A 23075-nucleotide genomic window follows, 5' to 3' on the forward strand; every position below is an offset into this window, starting at 1 on the left:
TCACATCCCAGACAGCTTATAAACAAATTCTTTACTACTGAGAATTGCATTTCAGTAATCGTCCTGAACAGGCAAAGAGAAAGAGGTCGTTCTGTCAGTGTTCATGAACAATTAGTATTAAGTCATCCTTCTAAAGAAGGATGTGCTTAGAGTCCAGAAAGATAGTGAAGTTAATCCTTCTAACACCTCGATTGTTATTTTTCATAACAGATCACAACAACATTTTGGTATTCTTTCACAAATTTAACCAAAACTAATTATCAAGGCTCCAAAGACAAAGACAACTATGGTCAGATGCTTCCTCCATTTGTAGAATGGAGGACAGCAATGACTAAAATGCTGTTCAGAAATCTTATCAAAACTCTCAAGCTTCTGGTAAGGAAGGGGGCTTACAAGAAAGATGGGACAGACTTTTTAGTAGGGTCTGTAGTGACAGGACAAGGGGTAACGGTTTTAAACTAACAGAGGGTAGATTTAGACTAGATATAAGGAAAAAATTTTTTACGCTGAGGGTGGTGGAACACTGGCACAGGTTGCCTGGAGAGGTGGTAGATGCCGAATCCCTGGAAACATTCACGGCCAGGTTGGATGGGGCTCTGAGCAACCCGATCTGGTTGGAGATGTCCCCATTGACGGAAGGTTGGACTAGATGACATCTAAAGGTTTCTTCCAACCCAAACCATTCTATGATTCTGTAACTTTAATGTTAGTTTCCTATCCTCTGCAAGACTATAAACATTTTTTTTTTCACAAATTCCATTCCAAAAAACCACTGCCCAAAACCACCTTTCCAGCCCCCTAGATTCCTAGGAGGTTGGCACAGAGCAGGATACATGAACTACCCTAACCATCTAGGATTGGCAATGAACTGCAACTTAAATCACTTAGGTCAGGAAAATGAGTGCTAAACTGTATTTTTAAATCTCAGCCTTCCGATGTTCTACCTTCTCTCTCCACAGTCTTATGAAACATGCTTAATAACAGTATCCTTAACTCCACCGCACTTAGGCAAAAACATACACAGAGCATCTGTCTTAAGAGCAAAACCTACAACTCATTTCAGTGGCTGAACATGAATCAAATATGAAGCAAATGATTTAGATGTCACTTTTAATTGCCCATATTAACATTTCATTTCAAGCACAATACTTATTAGTAGCTGGAGGCATTCTCACAATTACATGAAATACCTTATTCCAGAACAAAAGAAGTGAGCCATCAAAAACAAAGATAGAGTCTGATTTTATATCCCTTCTTCATCTTCAATTGAACGCATACATTGTTCAAAAACTATCAACTCAGTCCATACCACCAGTTTTTCCTGACAAGCTAGGTTTCTAATATAGCATTTTCCTGTTAGTTTTAAAAGCTGAATCTTTAATTCTAAGACTCACTCAACCTGTTTAAAGATACTTATGGAAACTATTTAACTCCTTTAACAGGTTGACTCCTCTCCTCCATAATTCAAAAGGGAATGTAGTGCAGATGATAATACAAATAGACTTATTTATGAGAGGAAAACGGAACAATGGCATGCTAATATTGGATTGATTATGTATAATATGCAAGATTCTAAAGCAGTTTTGTCAAAATCAGTGTGTTCATCCCAAATTAGAACTGCTCTTGCTACTTCCTTTATCTTCAAACTGCAACTGCCTGCCATAATGTGACATCAGAGTTTCTTGACTCCCTGTCTAATTCCAGTCTGCAAGCAAAAAAACGTGGATCCATACTAAATGAGATATAGTGCTGGATTACTCTCAAGTTTCCTAAGTGATCATGCTCAAAATATCATTTTCCTCAATGGCAAAAGAGAGCCCTTGCATCCTAAATGAAGGTGTATGACACATATCTGATACTCAGTTCTGCTGAAAGACAATAAGAAAATAAAAAACTCCCCTCCTCCAAGTGATGCCTTAAAAAAAAAAAAAAAAAAAAAAAAAAAAAAAAAAAAAGGGCTGCTTTATCAAAATACATGTTCCTCTTCACAACTCTGCCTCAACCCTCTTAAGATGTCATCTTCTGAAGGGCCTTTATTCAAAGGAAGGCAAGAGACCAGCATGGCTGAGTCAAGACCTGCTGGTCAAAATAAAGGGCAAGAAGGAAATGCACAGGCAGCGGAAGCAGGGACAAGTATCCTGGGAAAAGTATAGGAACACTGCCCCATTGTGGAAGGATGAAGTCAGGAATGCCAAGGTGCAGCTGGAGCTGAACTTGGCAGGGGATGCAAAGAATAATAAGAAAGGCTTCCATAGGTATGTCAGCCAGAAAAGGCAGGTCAAAGAAAGCACACTCATCCTGATGAACAAGACTGGCAAACTGATAACCACGGACAAGAAGGCTGAGGTACTCAACAACTTTTTTGCCTCAGTCTTCACTGGTAACCCCTCTTCCCACACCTCTTGAGTGGATGGACTGCAAGACATGGAATAGGGGAGCAAAGTCCCTCCCACTGGAAGAAAACATTGGGTTCGTGGCCACCTGAGGAACCTGAACATACGTAGGTCTATGGGACCTGACAAGATGCATCCCAGAGTCCTGAGAGAATTGCCATGCCACTCTTCCATGATATTTGAAAAGTCATGGCAGTCAGGTGAAGCCCCTGGTGTGTGGAAAAAGGGAACATTGCACTCATTTTTAAAAAAGGGTACAAAGGAGAACCCTGGACGTACTGACCCGCCAGCCTCACTTCGGTGCCTAGGAAGATCATGGAACAGATCCTCCTAGAAGCTATACGATGGCACATGGAGGACAGGGATGTGATTTAACACAGCCAGTACAGCTTCACCAAGGGCAAGTCCTGCCTGACAAACCTAGTGGCCTTCTATAATAGAGTGATTACATCAGCGGACAAGGGAAGACCTAAGGATGTCATCGATCTGTAATTCTGTAAAGCCTTTGATGCAGCCCACCACAACATTTTTCTCTCTAAACTAAAAAGATATAGATTTGATGTGTGTACTGTTTGGTGGATGAGACATTGGTTGGATGGTGGCATCCAGAGGGCAGTGGTCAACAGCTCAATATCCAGATGGAGATCAGTGACAAGTGGTGTCCCTTGGGGGTCCGTACTGGGACAAGTACTGTTTAGTATCTTCATCCACAACATAAACAGTGGGATTGAGTTTGCAGCAAGTTTGCAAGCGACGTCAAGCTGAGTGGTGTGGCTGACACAGCTGAGGGATGGGATGCCATCCAGAGGGATCTGCACAAGCTGAAGAAGTGGGCCCATGTGAACCTCATGAGGTTCAACCAGGCCAAATGCAAGGTCCTGCACATGGGTCAGGGCAACCCCCAGTATCAATACAGGATGGGGGATGAAGGGATTGAGGGCAGCCCTGCTGAGAAAGACCTGAAGGTACTAGTGGAGGAAAAGCTGGACATGAGCGAGCAACGTGCACTCATGGCTCAGAAAGCCAACCACATCCTGGGCTGCATCAAAAGAAGCCTGGCCAGCAGGTCGAGAGAGGTGATTCTCCCCCTCTACTCCACTCCGGTGAGACCACAGCTGGAGTACTGCATTCAGCTCTGGAGCCGTCAGCACAGGAAAGACATGGACCTGTTGGAGTTGGTCCAGAGGAGGGTCACAAAAATGATCAGAGGGCCAGAACACCTCTCCTATGAAGAAATGCTGAGAGAGTCAGGTTGTTCAGCCTGGAGAAGAGAAGACTCTGGGGAGACCTTATTGCAGCCTTTCAGTACCTAAAGGGGGTTTATAAGAAAGATAGGGAGAAACTCTTTAGCAGAGTCTGTTGTGACAGGACAAGGGGTAATGGTTTTAAATTAAAAGAAGGCAGATTTAGACAAAATATACGGAAGAACTTTTTTACAATGAGAGTGGTAAAACACTGGAACGGGTTGAAGATTGCAGGAGGTTGGACTAGATGATCTTTAAAGGTCCCTTCCAATCCAAACTATTCTGATTCTATGAAACCCAGGAGTAGTGAAGAATATAAAGCATTCAGTCTAGACAGCCCACTACTAAGTCACTCAAAATCAATTTGGATAGCAGGTGGTATCTGACCGCAGAACTGCAAGAACCTGGACGTTGACAATGTCTGAGAAGACAAGCACTACTGCAAGATACTATAAAGAGGGAACTTGAGGCCATGTAAGAGATTAGTATCATGGGATAGATAGAAGATGGTTTTATATAAATCTCACAGACAAAAAATTAGAACTGCACATATATGAAATGTTTCCACTGAGAAGTTAAGGTCATTTCTACTTCTCACTGCTAGCTGAATTTCCACAATAGTGAAACAGGAAAAACCTCACATACTAACAAACTTTCTAGCTTCTCTTTGTTTTTTTATAATATAAGGCTGAAGATCTAGCGGCTACAAGCTTACTCACTGAAGTTTAATACTATAATTAAAAAATGTGAAAGTTCTCCTTATGTAGATTGCAGAAAAAAAAATGGTTTAGGTGTGTTTGCAAATTTGTTGGGAGCCATCTCTATAATCTATTACTCCCATAGGACAGTATGGGACAGGTTTGGGCAACTTCCCCAAAACTAGAAAAAAAAATCTATTGCATTACAACAATAGAACAAAACCTCTGGAGCTGGAAAATATTATTCTGAAAGATGCATTCATACTGCTATACAGACAGTGAATAACTCCACTTAACTGCAAACCTTGAGCACTCTTTCACAGGGCACTTGGCATTAGAATTTCACATTTTTTAAAACTGGCTATTTAGCACAATGTCAGCAGGAAGCTGCAGACATGGGATTTTCAGGTTAGTCACAATTCAAATCCTGAATAAATACAGCTACAAACCTAGACATTAACAGACTAAAAACTTCTTAGCTTAAACAAAGAACCAAAACTGATGTAAATTATGCTGACAAATATCTGAGAAACTGTATTTTTTTCTTCGTAACATCTTATTAAAAAATTCAAGACCTTAACTTAGCTAATAGATGCTGTTGTAAATGCTACTATCTTTTGAAGTTGCTTTGATTATTAAAGTTTCATTTGCAGCTTTTTTTTTTTTTTCCAAATAAGAAGTATTACAAAGCTGGCCTCAGTGTCATCAGATGGATATGGAGAGCAGAGACTTCAACGAGGTCTGCAAACTAAACTCCATTGGCCTGGTTCATTTCCTCAAAACAAAATAAAAACCAGAGGTCAAGTGCCTTCACAGAAGTTACACTGCGCAGTAACAAATCAAAACCCAATAAAATAGTATTCTCATTAAATAAAATTAACTGTAAGGCATTTAATATTCACGTCACTTTTTCTGACTAAAACCAGTTAACCAACTATTCTTCAAATACAGATGCACACACAGGCATCCTCCTTATAAAAGGGGGAAAAAAAAAAAGCAGTTGTATATTTGGAGCTCTTTACATCCTTAATGCTGGAAAATCAAAACGCTTCTTTTATGTTACTACTGACAATGACAAGTGGTAACTCAGTAATTGTTTAAATAATTTTTCTTTAGGGGTGAACACTCCAGTTAAAAAATGAAAAAAAAAAAAAAAAAAATCATTTTTCATTCTGATTCTCAAGTTAGGCACACCAGAAAAAAAAAAAAAGAACAATTTAATGCAAAGAAAACTCACATGGTACTACAAAAAAATAATATAAAATGTAATTACGGAGCAGGCCTTCAGGAACCGATGTTTCCAATAAAGAACACAAATAGAGAGATTTATACTGAGTACAATTGTTTCCAGTAACCAAAGTCTCTAGAGACAAAATGTGTTACTGTGAGTATAATCCTATATCACTGGTCTAAATGATTCTCCCTTGATTGTTACAATCTATTTCTGTAACCCCAGAAATATCATCATATTCCTTATTCTGTATTGTAACCTAAGAGGAAACATCATCTAGCAACAGAGAAATTAAATTGTTCTTCTCATTTGCTCCCAAGGGTAGCTAATGGAATTAATACTGTGAGTAGGAAAGCATAATTTTTATACAGTCCCAGAATCAAATAGAAGTTCTTTATTCTCACATACACTCAGATACACGATGGATGTTGAGAAAATTATGCTTGTCGGTTTGGATGACTGAGGTCAAAGATAACTCTTATGGCTGGGAGACAGCCAAATTGTTTCAGTATCCATGACACACCTGGGTGCTTCTGCTGCCTTCAGGAATGACACCCCATATATTTCAACCCAATTCTGTGGCTAACAAAGTTAAATGGTCGGTATCTCACATTTTCCTCATCTACAGGTCAGACAGATACATACTTCTTCCACTAAACACACAGCACTTTTAATCAATGTTTCTCAAACAACTGAAGCTTAAGCATAAAGTCTGGACTGATGGGATTTCCCAGTCTGTGTGCCTGCGCATAAGAGCATGTAAATGTACTGAGAGGCAGGGAAAACAGATCTGCCCTATCCTCTCAGACAAAAGCTGGACTGAAACAGGCACATGCAAGACATTATCTGCAAATACCAGTTCTACTGAGACACATTGAAAAAGGAGGCAAGACTCTTCAGAGGAAGGTATTTTTTAAACATGATCTGAAAAACTTCAAGCCCTTCCACATCTCTAAATAGACATGTAAAATTGTTAAGTAAATGGAAACTGAACTGCTTCCCAGAGCGGGGAGGATGGAAACAGGAGGGAGGGACAGAAGCTAAGCCTGGAATAACAAGACCATTTTAAATTACTTCATTACAAACTCACTGAAACATGTCATTGGACAAGAATAAACCTCTGCCTGTTTCTGTTAGAGCTGCAGGAGACAACTAGCTGGCTAATTGGCACAGACCAACTAGGATAATTGCAATTCCTCCTATTTAAATTAATTCCTTCTATCTAAATGAGTTAAACTGTGTTTAATAGTTAAGCTGAAGGTACAGATGACCCTACTAACAAGAGCATGTTAACATTTTTTAAAGTATGATGGAAGAGAAGTAAATCTTCACTAATGAGATAAAAAAGTATAGTCACCTTTCTCACTCACAAAGGACTGTCATTTGGTTGACACTCTACTTGAAAATTGTTTCACACAAAATGGTCATATCTGCATTTTTAATGTTACCACTTCTGAAGCAACTGCACTGCTAGAGGATATGAGTGATTTATATTGTTAATATCTACTTAATTTCAATTTTGGAGATTTTATTTTTTACTTCCGTAACAGAAACTCTTTTAGAATAACTGTACTTTGAAACACAAACCCCTCAGTCTTCTGAATCTGAAGCTACTGTCTTTGCTGAATACACAAAGGAGATACACTTAAGTTCTTCCAAGTTGCTACATCTTATTAATTAAGCCAATAGTCTTAGGTAGTTTGTCTAAATACAAGTTGTTTAAAATTTTATTCAGTCAAACAATGGAGATGCCATCGCAACAAATATTTTTAATTAACTCATCTAACAAGACAGCTGGCAAAATTTCTGGTGAAACAGACCTCATCTAGACTTTGCGAATATGAACATAAACATAATTAACGAAACACCTAACCTACAAATTGTAACCACACTCCAATCACTTTGCAGTGCTATATTTTAAATTTAAGATAAACAAAATAACAACAGTGCTTAGCTTCTTACATATTATTATCTTGCGATTGCTTCGGTGCCTAAGAAACAGTTCTAAATGAAATTTTCCTGCAGCTGGCATCCTTAGAAAACCTTTCGCATGCAGAGCCTCTGGTTTACGCTGAAGCCTTTTGAGTCCTCTAATGTCAGCAGTTTTGAAATCAGTCAACGGTCAAAATTTTCCAACTAAGACAAACAGATAGCCAGCACGACTGCTTAAACCCCACTTCTGTAGCAAATTTAAAGAAAGCAAATACAGTATTCTGCCACTCAGATGTTGAGAATAACAGGAATAGACCACAAATTCTGAAAGTCTAGTTTTACAGAGCTCTTATATTCTATGGCTTATAAAAAGTCAGAGAACTTTGACTCTCAAACTGCTGCGGCTAACTCCTCCAGAGATTATGTTCCTACCATTCCTTCTCTTCCCATATGGGATAGGATAAGGAACTGCAAAATAGCTCTAATGGCCCCTCAGCTATCTCAGTTCACAGTGCCAAGTGTGAAGTTAAGCAACCACCATTTCTCAAATATGTTACGCATGTGTGTAATTCCTTTCCGGACCAGAGGAAAATACTGCAGTTGGCCAGACAACTAGCAGGACATTATCAACAGTTTTTGTTTAACACATTATTGCATTTCAGTTATTTCATTTTTGAGACAGCACAGCTTGAACAGAATGTCTTGCCTGTGGCTCTAAAATAATTTGGAAAATAAACATACAATTTATATTCTCAATGAAGGACTAAGAAACAGAGGGGAAGATATCTCCCTTTTCCATCCAATTACATATATTAGAGATTAACATAAATCAAACCGTTGCTTACTATTAAAAAATAATAAACTGTCCTTGTGCATGCACTTCTGTCAATAGCTGCAGTTACAACTATAATCTTAAGAGATTTGTAACTAGAGTAGATACAAAAAGTTACTATACATAGATTTTCATGACTGTATCTCTCCAAAGCAAAATTTTCTTTCCTTCTTCTGCTTACTACAGATAATAATTTTAATCCAACTCGAGACTTACTTGTATTGAAGAAACTGCTTTTTCTGCATTGCCCGACTGTCACATTCCAGGGGGCAGAGATGGAACACCGTGTCTGGAAAGCCCACGCCAGACTAGAATACGAACAGCAACTCTCTTTCACTGGCAAAGAAGCAAATCCTAAGAATGAAGACAGAAAGGTGTTTATATACAGGACATTTTCTTCTTTAAATCAGCATTTCTTGCAAATATACACACAAGAAGAAAAAAACAGTAATATTTACTCATACAGCTTAGTTTCCAAAGGGAATCAGACTTGAACTTTCTGTCTTGAAGAGAGGGGAATATTGCAATAGAACATGTCACAAAGAGAAAGTTACTGCTGATAGAGTGAGAATGCACCCTCCAAAAGTAGAAGTATTGTCCTAGCAGCAAAACATGCAATAACGTTCCTGGGCACAAAAGTTATAAATAAATACATCATAAAATAGTATTTGTGCTCTGAAAACCAAATCTGAAATCAGCCCAATAATACTGCTCCTTATCTTCATTAACGATCCGGATGGTGGGGCAGAGGGTACCCTTAGCAAGTTTGTTGATGACACAAAACTGGGAGGACTGGCTGATACACCAGAGGGTAGTGCTGCCATCCAGAGGGACATTGACAGGCTGAAGAAATGGGCTGGCCAGAACCTTGAAAAAGTCAACACAGGCAAGTGCAAATTCCTGCACCTGGGGAGGAACCACATGCACCAATACATCCTGGGGGCCAAAGAGGTGGAAAGCAGCTTGGTAGAAAAGGGTCCGGGTAGTCCCAGTGGCCACCAAGTTGTCCACGAGCCAGCAACGCGTCCTTGCAGCAAAAAAGGCCAACAGCATCCTGGGCTGCATTAGGAGGACTGTTGCCAGCGGTTTGAGGGAGGTGATCCTTCCCCTCTACTCAGCACAACCGAGACATGCCTGAAGCACTGTGTCCAGTTCTGGGCTCCCCAGTACAAGAGAGATGTGGCCATCCTGGAGAATCGTACGTAAGAAAAAGGTTCTTCACTGAGAGGGTGCTCAGTCGCTGGAACAGGCTCCCCACAGAAGAGGCTGAGGCACCAAGCCTGTCAGAGTTCAAGGAGCATCTGGACAATGCTCCTAACATGATTTAGTATTAAGTAGTCCTGTGAGAAGCAGGGAGTTGGACTTGATGATCCTTATGGGTCTCCTCTGACTTCAGATACGCTATGATTCTACGAGAAAGTCCAGCAAAGAGACAAAGATGATAAGGGACTGGAGCATTCCTCATAGGATGAGAGTCTGAGAGAGCTGGGACTGCTTAGCTTGGAGAAAAGCAGGCTCACGAGGGATCTTATCTATTTGCATAAATACCTGAGGGGAGAGTATAAAGACAACTGAGCCAGGCTCTTCTCATTGGTGCCCAATGACAGAACAAGAGGCAATGGGTGTAAATTTAAAACCACAATATTCCATCTGAACATAAGAAAACATTTTTTTTTCTTTTTTCTTTTTTTTTTTTTTACTCTGAACTGAACATGGTCCTGGATAATCTACTCTAGTGGACTTGCAGGGAAGGTAAAGTAGATGGTCTCCAGATGCTTCCACCCTCAACTATTCTGTGATTCTGCGAATTCATGAACTTGACTCCCTGTGGCCTCCTGAAAGGAGAATGTACCTCCAGAAGTACCTTCCCCATGCCTCTCCAGATCTGATTATTACAAAGGCAGCTGTTTACACATGCTCTTACAATCTCCAGAACAGATTACTTCAATACAGCATACATAGTGTTGCATTTTCTGCTCAGCTAATGCAGAAAGCTTACAACTCTAATAGCCAAAGAAAACATGTTATAACTGCTAAGGCTCAGGTGCCTGCTTACAACAATGAAAGCAAGATAAGACCTTCATTTACTGACAAGCACAGAGGTGTTCTTCAGAAGTAAGGAATCTGTATTTTTCCTGCTTACCTAAACAATCAATCCAAACGGTGAGCACATTCAGCAAACTAAAGAGGGCTACACTTCTTGAAATAAATTATTCAACATGCTTTTTAGAAAATGAGAATAATAAAAAAGGTAAAAATCTACTTCTTCCTAAACTACATTTAACTTCAATCTCTTCAGCTAGATTTTAAAAGCAGAAAATAAGCATGACTTTTGTCACGTTTTGTTAACATCCAGTATCAATAAAACAACAATCCATTTTTGGAAGTCAGGACAATAGTTCCTTCTAGGCAAAAAACCAATCAGTTCCACTAACTGGGGTAATGTAGCAGGAAGTTCTAAAAAGTTCCTCTCAAAGTAGTCTCAAAATGTAAATGTATCATCATTTATTCCCATGAAAAGTTAAAGTTTACAATAAAACTCTATCATGAAAACTCTGTGAAAAAAACTATTAATTTTCACAAAATAAAAAGCAGTCTAGAAACAAAAAAGCAAAAAGTAGGAACAGAGGATTCTTAAATGTCTGGCTAAATTCACAGAGAATGTAGAACGTATCACTGAGTCATGGTATGAGACACGTGCAAACAATATGCTAGTCACTACTCAAACACTTAACTCCAAAGTGCTACTAAACTAGCAGTCATTCCTAATACGAACTACATAGACAATACTGGTGATAACCTATAAGCATACACAATTTTTGAGCTGTTTTGTGCTTTTAAGTTTGTCATTAAATGCATATTAATGTACAAGATTAAATCAACAGTTCATCTGAGAATAATTTTCGCAAAAACTACATGAGGTATTAATCTAATTTTTGGAATGGCATGCAATTTGTTATTTTTAAAAAAATAACAATGTATTTACAACTAATATAAAATTGCTCTGTGTGGCAGTACTTAAAATTTTCCTTGTTGCACCCTTTAATTGCCCACAGCTGCAAACTGCTTCAAAATAACTTGCAAAATCTAACCCCATCTTCTTCACACACTTACAAATTTTGGCATGCCTCAAACACAACGCGAAGTGGCACACTTTTCCCCACTTCTCATACTTCCTATTGGCCTATAAATGATCTTTTCACATAAAGAGCACATCTACTGATAATTTCCTTGAACAATTTTCTTTTAATACAAAGACTTAATAACTCCTAGTTCTTAACATATTTTTGAGAAAAATTAGAAAAAAAAATCTGGACATTTATGAACAGATACATTGGTTCAGGCTAATGGCCTAAGTAGCTCAGTACTCCGTCTCCAGTAAGCACTATGAACAGCTGCTTGGGGTAGAGTAAAAAGTGAGCGAACACGTACAATACTGTCCTCCTCCGTATTTTCTCAGTCTCTGACAGTACAGGTGATTTTCTCAGAACCACGTAGACATCTTGCATTCACAACTTACTCCTAGGTAAGGAGTCCCACACATCTACTACTCACCACATAATGAACTAGATGCTGCTTTATTATTATTATTATTATTTTCAGCCTGTCTTTTACTAGCCCCATGGCCCAGTTGTCAGACTGAAAGAATAAATCAACTCCTATCCACTCCACTTGTGATCTAGCAGGCTTCTCTCACACCTCCCTGGGAAGCCTTTTCCAGATTCGAGAAGTCCCAGCCTAGTCGGTCATTGCTATAATATTTCTAGTGACCCTTTTCCCCTTTCTTATTAGTCTTCTCCAGTTTTAATTTAGTCTTTTGGAAATGAAGGGATTTAGAACTTCATCACTTTATATCTACACAGTAATTAAGACACCATTTTTATTGCCCAGTCACTCAATCTTCAGTAACTTTCTGGTCAATCTTTGTTTTCTATGTTAAATAACTCAGTACCATCACCAAAATCAATTATCTTGCAGCTCAACCCCTTTTCCAGTGAGCTTATGAACACGCTAACCAGTTCAGATGTTTATGGAACTCCCCTGGTGATCTCCCTCTGACAAAAGAGCTCTAACACCCAACACTCTTCCCTACCTTTCAGCAAATTATTTAAACGCACCAGGACCTACTCTCATATCCCACATCTGCTGAACTTCTTAAAAGTCTGTGGGGAGGGACTCTGCTAAAAGCTATTTGGAAATCATGCATGCAGTGCATTAACTGGATCACTGTTATCATACTGAGTCTCTCAGAAGAAACAACAACCACATCCAACTCTAAGAGATTTGTAAGGCTGAGTTTTCCACTACTAGAGGCACGCATAATCTTTTTATCTACATTTATCCTGCAAGCTTTTCTAGAAAGATTGGTGCCACATTTGTCACCTTCCGCTCTTCAGGTACCAAAGCAATTTCAAAGGGGATGTTACACACTCTTACTAGTAATCAATCTTTTTCACCCTGGACTTCTCTTAGAATTATTTTGTGAATAGTTTCTGATCCTGCTAATGATCATCCTGTAGATTTGTCCCATAACCTCTTTCACAGTTATTTCAACTTCAGAAATATTCGCTAACTCTCACCACTATCACCATCAAGGGGTACCATATGGATATCTCCTGTTTCTTTTTCCAGTGAATAACAATACAATAAAATTAATCTAGCTTTCCTCCCTTGCCATGCTCCTCTTATATCCTGTTTGTTAAACTGGCTTTACATGCACTCAGAGTTATCTACTGGAGCAACATTTTACTATCTAAAACAAGACTGGTCAACATTCAGAACACCGGGAACACTAATAGTCTGGGTGTCCTGGTTTCAGCAGGGATGGAGTTAATTTTCTTCTCAGTAGCCGGTGTGTTTTGGATTTCGTGTGTGAAGAATGTTGATAAAAACATTCTGATGATACAAGTTGTTGTTAATGAGACCAAGGACACTGTCTGGCTTTCCAAGTCTCGTTAAGGTCTCGTTAACGTGCAGATGCGGGAAGCTGGGCGAAAGACAGACAGAATAATTGATCCAAACTGGCCAAAGAGAGTATTGCATGCCATAAACGTCATGCACAGTATATAAGTGGGGGTTGCCCATGGGAGGGGGTATTCCTTTTCTGTTCGGACATTCTTGTCGGGTATCCGTTCGGGCACCCTTGGCATCCTTTTCTTCTCTCTTGCTTGCTGGCATCGTTCCCTCTACCTTGCTAGCTTGCTCTCCCCCCACTTTGCTTGCTGCTTGGTGTTGTTCCTGTGATTGCTGGTCAGGACGGGCTGCGTTGGTCATTCGGACATCGGGTGGTGAGAAATTGTACATTGTTCATTTTGTATATTTTGTATATATTAATATCCTTATATCCTGTTAGCTTTGTAGTTTCTAGTATTTTTAGTAAACTGTTTTTATCTCAACCCATGAATTTTCCTTTCTTCCCAATTTCTCTCCCCCGTCCCACTGGGGAGGGGGAGGGTGAACAAGAAACTGTGTGGTGATCCGGGCTAAACCACCACACTGGGCCAGGCTCAAATGTACATTAAAACATTACAGTGAGAAAGTAATTGCTTTGCTTGAATTGGTCATCTGCACTTCTAGCAGCGGAGGTGCTGGTTTCTTTCACAATTCTGTAATACAAAAGCGTATTCTAAATTTTCCGCTTAAGAAACAATAGATTCATTTGGAAAACAAAACGTAGGAATATTAGACAGTTTACTTCATTATCAAAAATATTTGCAATGCAATTGGCTTTTGGTTGTTTGTTTTACTCCTACTTTCCTCAGCAAAAAAATTTCCATATTCTAAAAACCATGTCCTTCTGAAATTGTGATGGAAATCTGAAAAGTCTATACAGAACAAATAAACTCAAGACAAAATGACAACAATAAGAAGAATCAAGAGACAGTGGAATCAGACAAACAACTGCTGCAGAAATAAAATTCTGACAAAACGGCTGGGGCACAGAAGAGGAGAAAAAGTCAAATGTCAAAAAAAGGGGAGAAGCCAAATAAACACCAGTATGATAGAAAAAGGTCAGACAACCTTCAACTGATGTCAAGAAGTCTGGTGATCCAAAGTTATTTTTAAAGAAGTACAACATCCGAATACGACAATTTACAACAGAAGTTGTTAAAGCCCAGGGTGAGATCCTGGCTTCACTGCAACCAGTGACAAATCTCCTGTTTTCTTTAAGGATTTAATATTTTATGAAGTGGGAACATTTTATACTTTTAAGACTGGCAGAGAGAGAATACCAGTTCAGGGCTGGCAATCAAAACTGTATGCCTGGGAAAGCCCAGGGGCTGTGTTGTCCATATTTTGGACACTGGAAGATGAGACTGTTCTGGTCTCTGAATTGCAGCAGGACAAAACCAAAAGCGGGAAGACACAGCAAAAAAAAACCCCCAGCAACCCAAACCCACACAATTCCCAAAGTCTGAAACACTGAGTGCTGGTATTTAATAAAGTATACCCACACACTTCTGTACACATACTGCTACCAAAGGAATAGACACTTTGAAAAAAAGAGTAAAGAATAAAAATATTTCTGGAATGTAAACAGTTTGAAATGTCACATCTCAACAAAACAGCATTTTGAAATATAAGTATGTACCATTAATATTGTCATATCTTCTACTCCCTATATATCCTCCAAACACCAATGATGGGATTTTTATTTAAAATCTAAAATGTTTCTTACAGTAAGCTATTCAAAACTGTATCATGTGTAAAATTAAGACAAGTCACAAGTGCGGGACTGATGTCCTGCCACCAGCAAAAGACACATCAACCAAGCAGAAAAAAAGCAGCATGCTTACTATATTTAAGTCGTGCTCCACACTAACAAAAAATTAACTCCTCAGTGATACTAACTTCCTTGCTACAAACATTACAACTAAAACCCTGAGGTGACTTTTAAGTGTTGTCTTTTGCTGGCTAAACACTAAATTTTATACAAGTATAAATATATATATATTCAGCAATAAAAAAATCACATAGCAAAACCATTATAAAACCATTTCATTCTTCTCACACATAACACAATAGAAGAATGAATCTCAAGATGAGGGAAAAGTAAACCTAAGGAGTAAACAGTCTTATTTCTGCAAACTTTAAATCCCAAGCGGTTTTCTTTCTAACACTCACCCTAGGTCATATACAGGTCTACTACTTTACTGTACCCATTTAATTATAACTTTCCTAACCTTTACTTCAGCTACCTACTGGTTTAACACGGCACCTTTAGAAGACTCATGCACAGGGTGCAGCATGTCACCACACACAATGCTCAAAATTGGCATGCATTGCCATTTGCTTTTCAAATCACCTAATTAACATTCAGCAAGCAGGCTGAACATCCACGTATTTATTTACTTTACTAGGGAATGCAGTGTTCAGCAAGCCTGAGCACTGATTTTATTTTTTTAAACAATTGACAACAATTTAATAATCCCTTCTACTCCTGCAATTATTTTCCACTGGAATTAAATAGAGAAAACTGTCCTTATTCAGTTCTGTACCTGAGAGAAAGAAGCACTGCATGAAGTTGGTTTCAGCAGTGAGAACTGCACTGTAAAAAAAAACTTTTTAAAAGAGCAATCAAGATGCTTATTGTGTGGTTCTAATTAGAACTCTGGAAAAATTGCCCGAGTATAGTTCCAGGCATACACATGGAAGGCTCTAGGCTGAAATAATCACAACATTCTCACAAGGTATACGTACAAAAAAATAGAGATGTTCTGATCAAATTCCAAATTGCAGTTCTGAAGATACCAAGCGCTATTAACTTAGCCTCTAATGGGCAATGAAGTTTGGGGGTTTTTTGCCTGGTTTTTCTGTTTAACACTTTGCTCGCTGCTTTTTATTCAAATGTTCATTCTGTTACAAACAGAAGTAATGTATTCGTAAAAACAATCACAATAGGGAATACACTTCAGAATCGTTACTATTTTTTCATATAATCTCTTAAGTACTCAAGAAAGGCCCATGTAGTAATGAAATCCTTGCACTGATACAACCCACTTTTTAAAAAACCCTCCAGCTACCTTGGAGAAATCTGGATGTGAACAACTTAATTTCTTAAGCTAAAAACCTCGCATTTAAAAATCATAGCACATGGAAAAGATCACTATCTACCTGGATAGCATGGAACACAAAGCAATCAAATCAGAAAGTGTTAGAGGGTCACACCTGAAAAGACACAGATTATTTTAATAAATTATTTAGAAGCAGTTGCAGCCTTTTACTTTTCTTGGTCTACTTGCAAGAAATATTCTTTTTTTAGGATATACTCTGTGACTAGACAGTGAGCATGTTTCCCTCCACCAAGGAAACAGCACTGGCCTGCTTTCAAACTCCCTGAATGCTGATTTTAATCGCAGTTTGGCTACAGAACGGGCATCACTTTGTTATATGTTGCCCTGAGGAAAGAAACCAGAAATTCGTTTAACTGCTCAGTTTTATTTTTTTAGATGTGGAAGCAAGGAAGTTCTTAGAGGACTGCAGAAGCTAAAAAGAGCTAGAGAATTTTATTTTGCCTTTGAAGAAAAGAAAGAAGGGATATCCTCTGCTGAAAGCAAAAAAAACCATGCCCATCTTCCAGGTGTTCTAATACCACACTTGAATATACTTCTACCAATGTAATCTGGCCTTTCTTCCAAAGAGAAGAAGAGAAGTTTTTCCTCCTCCTGCCAGTTGCTACTCCGGAGAACCCATCAAACACTACTGGGATTCACAGCTCCAAGGCCAGTGTGAGCACAAGGGGAAAATACTGCCCCAAAGGCTCTGCAACAATGCCAGAGCAGCTTGGGTGAAAGGGGACAGAGCTGCTGAAAGGCAGGCAGCAAAGTTGCAAATGGAGAGTACTTACAATACGAAAGGCTAAGGTAGCCACGGCACTGTAATAACTACACCTATACCACCGAAAGTTAGCATTCAAACCTTAGTAGTATTCACTGCTTAAAAACACTGTATAATGAAAAGACTGTATAATGAAAAGACTTCAATTTTCTCTTACGAGAAGCATGCAGATAAAAAAAATTCTGTACAAAAATTAACTGCATAATTCAGGAAACGCCACCCAGCAGAAGTTTTCAGTTATACAGTATTATTTTCCATATATCAAAACATAATTTTCCCAATTTTCTAAACCACAACTTTTGAAGGACAGACCCAAAGTAAGCTCTGAACCTTAGTGGAAAAAATATACACGTTCTCCTTTCCTCCTTTAACCTCTACTGGGAAAAATAATACATTTGAGTTTTGAAAAGTAATTCCAGAGGATTAAAAACCTGAAAGAAATGGCTACTGAAAAATTAGAGAAGTCTAGAAAACAATCTTGGATCCCTATCTATTAAAAATGTCCAAAAAGACATAAAAAGATAAAGGTAGAAAGAATGTGAAGAGAATAGTGTTTGAATTAAAAAGCAAACCACCTCACTGTGTTATCTTAAGGCATCTATTACTGCCCAAGTTACTTTGATGGCAAAATAGGTTTCCAAAGGCACAGCTGGCCTGCCCCAAATGCTGTAATGATGAGTGAGATCTGCACGCCTAAAGCCTGTATATGATTTGAAGTACAAGTTTACTGCATGTGAAGAAAGAGAGAAACTGTTAAGTAGTGACAACAGTAACCTTGTCCACCAATGACAATATAAGTGTAAAGCTAGTAATTTTACAAGGCATTTACCACACTTCCTGCCATTAAGAAGAATAACATATGCAAAAGCAACAATTCCCCCTCTATTCCGCTCTGGTGAGACCCCACCAGGAGTACTGTGTCCAGTTCTGGAGCCCCCAACACAAGAAGGACATGGACCAGTTGGAGAAGGTCCAGAGGAGGGCCACGAAGATGATAAAAGGGCTGGAGCACCTCTCCTATGAGGACAGGCTGAAAGAGTTGGGGCTGTTCAGCCTGGAGAACAGGAGGCTCCGGGGAGACCTTATAGCGGTCTTCCAGTACCTCAAGGGGGCCTACAAGAAAGATGGGGAGAGGCTGTTCAGTAGGGCCTGTTGCGATAGAACTAGGGGTAATGGTTTTAAAATAGAGGGGGGTAGATTTAGATTAGATATTAGGAATTTTTTTTTTACAATGAGGGTTGTAGAACACTGGAACAGGTTGCCCAGAGAGGTGGTGGAGGCCCCATCCCTGGAAACGTTCAAGGCCAGGCTGGATGAGGCTCTGAGCAACCTGATCTAGTTGGGGATGTCCCTGCTCCTTGCAGGGGGGTTGGACTAGATGACCTTTGAAGGTCCCTTCCAACCCAAACAGTTCTAAGATTCTTAATTCTAACTAGGTTCACACTACCTAGCAAAATACAAGTTGGTGGGTTTTTTTTTTTTTAAACCCACATTTGTATAGAAAGTCCCATTAAAATTGCTTAGATATAAAGCAGAATTCCCATTCCCCAGGTGGAGGGAATGCGGCAAGGACACAGCAAACCTGCCTCTACGCGCACACACCGGCCCCACCACCCCCGCCTCCGCCCGGGGAGCCGCTCGGGGCCCTGCCTCCCGTGGCGGCTGCCTGGACCGGACTGTCGCCTCGCGAGACGGGCCCACGGACGATTACCGCCTCCTCTCCCCGAGGAGGCGCCCCCGGGACCATGCTCTCCCCAGTCACCTCGCCACGCCGCTCGCAAGACACCAGAGCTGCACGCCCGGCCCAGCGCTACCACCGCCGCCGCCATACTGGCTCCTCCCCCCACTCCCGGCCACCGTACTTAGCTGCCCCGCGCACTGCTTGATGAGAAAAAGCGAAGGCAGCGAGCGAAAGGCCTGGGGTGGGGGAATAGGATGGAGTGACGAAAATCAACGGCTGGCACTCCGCTGAAGCCTTACTGAAACGCTCCCACCGCCTCGGCTCCTTCCCGCGAGCGGCTGCACAGTTACGGATCCGACAGGCAAGCTGCCGAACAGCCCCGCAGCAGGGCCCCGCCGCAGGACCCCAACGGCGGGAAGTAGCTGGGGGCCGGGCCATGGCGGTAGGCCCGGGCCCCAGGGCGGCGCTTCTCCTCGGAGCTCGAACGGCTTTCCTAGGAGTTCCAGCCGCTTTCCCGGCGGTTCCGTTCCCCTTGCACGCACGGCTGAGGCGCAGCGGGCTGTGCGGCCCTCCCCGCGGGTGAGGGCTGGGTTGGAGGAGGTGTGCTTGCTGTTCCGTGGGTGCTGATGGCCATTTGATCCAAAGGGGCTCCAGCAGAAGCAGTTTCCTGTGCAGGTGAACTTTGCCTGTGCCTTGGAAGGCTCCCCTGTGCCTGACAGTAATACCGGCTCCTCGGCGCTGTGTCGCTCCTCGGAAGCGCAGCAGCTTAAGCCCCTTTCAGAACTGCTCGAGACCCTAACCTCACGCACAGCAAGTGTAACAGCAAGACCTGGCAGTTCAGCGCGCTGCACACGCCTTGTACCCTTTGGTGCAGTCCCCTTCGGGCAGAAGCACCTTCTGCTCACTTGCACGCTACCTACCACTGTGGCTATGAGGCATTAGTATACCAAGAATGAAAAGGCAGAATACTAGGATTCTTGCTTTTTTCAGAACCGTTTTAGAGGCAGGGGGAATTGTGCTGGAAATTATTCACAGCAGCGTTTTTCCCTCTTATTTTCCTCTTTCCTGTGTGGCAAAGGCAGTGGAGTTGTTGGTCTGACTGCCATCTTCTGCAATACAGGCATTTTCATATACTGCATCACCATTCTTCTTCCTTATAGACTAGTTCCAATATTTAAGACTACAGTAATAACAAATGGCTTGATGATTTGCATTAGTGAGCAGAGGCATACAACCTGTGATGTGTTCAGTGTTTGTCATACGTTCAATATGCAACGCTGTGATTGCTTTGTACCTTATGGAAGAAAAATACACTGAGAAGCTGTAAAGAAGAATTTCCTGTAGTGTGGTGACAAACCCGCTGCTGGCAGAAAATTGATGCAAGATATAATCTTTTAAACTGGATTGTTATCTTATCTTCAGGCACTTTAAATAGGTGCATTTTCACAGCATTAAGATACCCCATATTTCAGAACGTAACCTGACAGTGTCACTAAGGATAAAACCAATTATCTCATAAGTTCCTGCAGATCTGTTCACTGCAGTAGTTATTTCCAGTTCTTCCTTTTGGAAGTAATCGTGTCACAGAGAGAATTAAACTTATTTTTTATTTTTTATTTTTCAATTTATGCGCTGGGTGATCTAATGGAAATGCCATTTTCTATGCATTGTTTACTGGAGAGAAAGAATTTGCCTTGTACAAATTTGTTACATAGAAAAAATTTGCAGCCAGTGAAATGCTGTTTAGCAACTGTGCCTTGTCGCACTGCTACAGCTGGGCAAATGCCAGCAGCGTAGAGGTTGAGTGTGTTTTGTCTTCTGTCAATGGGAATGGGTTTATGCACTAGCCAGCCTCTCAATATGCTGCACAGCCTACAAAAGCACTACTGGTCCTTCAGCTTCAAGATCCAACTCAAAGAGGACAAATTTCCTCCTTTGTGAGGATTGTTTTTTACCATTATTTTCCTCCCACCCCCTCTAAAAATAGACTTATATTTCCAGAAAAGACTTTCCAAAAGGCTAAATCATCTTGGAGCAAAACCTTCCAAGTCTGAAAAGTAACAAAGTTACTCGGAATGGTTTTGGGGTTTGGGGCTTCACTTAGACCTTCTTAAAAAAAATGTGGTTCCATTAGCACTGAACTATTATTATTTTACCTGGTTGAACCCCAAGTTCCCTCCCGAGAACTGGAAATAGCATGCTAAGTCTCCCCATGTGCCCTGAGCTCCACAGACTGCTAAGTAGCCTGGAAAAGTCTTTGTGTTAGGGCTTGGATCCCAGAAAAGCACCAAGTGCTAGTGCTCAGTTGCTGTGCAAGAAGTTGGTGTGGGCGATGCCACGAGAAGCTAGAGAGAAAGCAGGTGACCTGAGCCGCCAGCAGCACTTGGTTAGCACCAGCACGGTGCTGTTGTGGCAGGCAGGAAGGGGTGTACGTGTGGTGGGGAAAAAGAGCCAAAGGAGTGATCAGCCCGAAAGGGGAACAACTGATTGTTAAAACACCGTGGTGCAGCCACCATTCTCCCTGTGGCGAGAAGCTAAAGTGGGAAAAGCCCCACACTACAGGTATCCAGCAAGCAGCCTGGTGCTTTTAGTATTCCACTACATTCCTGTGAGCCACATCTGGTCTGTCCAGCACTGGAATACGTTCAGCAAAGCGATGTGATCAGCTATTTCTTTGTTATCTCAGGGTAGAGAAAAATCCCATCATATTTGATAACCTACCAGAACAATTACAATAAGCCTACTGCCTGGGCATGCTGTCATTTACATTTTGGAGCAAATCTTATTTGCTCCTTTTTTTTTTTTTCACCAGTGATAACTGTTTTACTTCACAGTAAAATAGATTTGAACCAATATTAGTCATTGATGTGTGAACGGTGCTGCCACTGGGAGGGACAGCAATGCAGGCTGATAATGGACCATTCAAAGGCAGGCTGCCTGCTCCAGTGAAGGATGAATGTCAGCAAAAAAAAAATTCAGAGGAGGTGTGATTTTGATGAGGGTTTTCCAGTCTTTGAATAATAGCGAAGTCTCAATCTATCTCATTTGTTTCAGCAAGACTGATAATTTTTAACAACTGATAACATAAACATTTTTTTTTTTTTGCCTGGCTCATTGCCTGTAAATCTCTGTTGTTTAAAGTTACTTCCTAATGTATGCTTTCCCATTGTAAAAACAATGTCAACTAAATGCATTACACCACTTTGGCTCCTCCTTGGTAGGAACTTCAGATGTGCAAGAAGAAACATCTCTAAAGAAGAGGAGCTCTGAGACCTAGTAGAGTCAGAAGGACTTAACTGACTTTGGGTCAGCTTCAGCAGGGAAGAGGCTGGTGTCTTGAACAGTTTCTGAAAAACAGGTTTCTAAAATAGCAGAACTGGCTGTTTGGCATAGGTGATGACTAACTTGTTTAAGGATGGAGTGTAGAAAGACCAGAGGGGCCTTGAATAGATAAAAGGAATGATGTCAAGAAAGGAAAAAAATGTTCACTGATCCCCCTACATCCTAGGAAGTCTGTCCTCAAAGACTTCATGTCCTCAAAGTGAACTCTTGTATTATAATGGGAAAACCACACCTCTAGTGCTAAAATTGTCCCCTCCTCAGATGGAGACCCCTACTCACTGAGCATGCGTAGTAACTTTAAGAAGTATTTATCTTTAACCTAATGTAGGAAAAGAACTAACCAATTGCAGTTAGTAGGAGTGACTGAAAGGTGGAACTGTTATTTTCAGTTGCATAAATATGTAACGTAGTTGTGACCAGGTGTGCTAGATTTGTGGATATACGACCTAGCACCCATCTCTGCCCAGAAATGAAATAAACAAATATCTCAACTCTGTGTGTGATTGGCTCTCTGCACACTGGGTAAAGAACATAGGCATTCTGCTGTCCCAGGGAGAATCAGTCAGACCTTGCTCCCAGGGCTCAAGGTGAGGTGAGACAGCACAGGCAGTTGTAAGTGGTCTTATAATGTGGAAGCCTCAGGAGTATTTAGCTGTTTAGCAACTAATGCTAAGCAATGCATTTTTAAAAAGGAGTTGGAAGATCCTCCAGGTATGGTGGAAACAGCTGCGTGCTAGGGAACAGTAAACCCCACCCCAGACAGAGGAGATAGATACGTGTTTTTGTACCCTTCTTGCCTGCCTGGGCCACTGGAGAGTAAGAAACCAGGGAGCTTTCAGCCCAGATTCCCACCTTGATCCCAGGCCTTGGTGGCACATGAAGAA

The 23075-nt window shown here is 40.7% G+C and overlaps 1 protein-coding gene and 1 long non-coding RNA gene across 2 annotated transcripts in view; one reads left to right on the top strand and one right to left on the bottom strand.

Moving 5' to 3' along the window:
* MRPS5 (mitochondrial ribosomal protein S5) overlaps window positions 1–19085 on the bottom strand; it is a 58918-nt gene extending 39833 nt beyond the window's left edge. The window contains exons 1-2 of the mRNA XM_086745640.1: window positions 18931–19085; window positions 8547–8684 (exon numbers count right to left, since the gene is read on the bottom strand). Of these exons, the coding sequence (XP_086601766.1) occupies window positions 8547–8684; window positions 18931–18997 (205 nt within the window). The 5' untranslated portion in view covers window positions 18998–19085. The remainder of the gene's footprint in view (window positions 1–8546; window positions 8685–18930) is intronic.
* Window positions 19086–19213: 128 nt separating this feature from the next.
* On the top strand, window positions 19214–22682 carry LOC147601448 (uncharacterized). The gene is made up of 2 exons (XR_015258268.1): window positions 19214–19428; window positions 22071–22682. It is a non-coding gene; the product is annotated as an uncharacterized LOC147601448 (long non-coding RNA).
* Window positions 22683–23075: the final 393 nt, after the last annotated feature.

The sequence above is a fragment of the Chlamydotis macqueenii genome, chromosome 3, assembly GCF_036417535.1.
Source record: "Chlamydotis macqueenii isolate bChlMac1 chromosome 3, bChlMac1.mat, whole genome shotgun sequence".
Lineage (NCBI taxonomy): Eukaryota > Metazoa > Chordata > Aves > Otidiformes > Otididae > Chlamydotis > Chlamydotis macqueenii.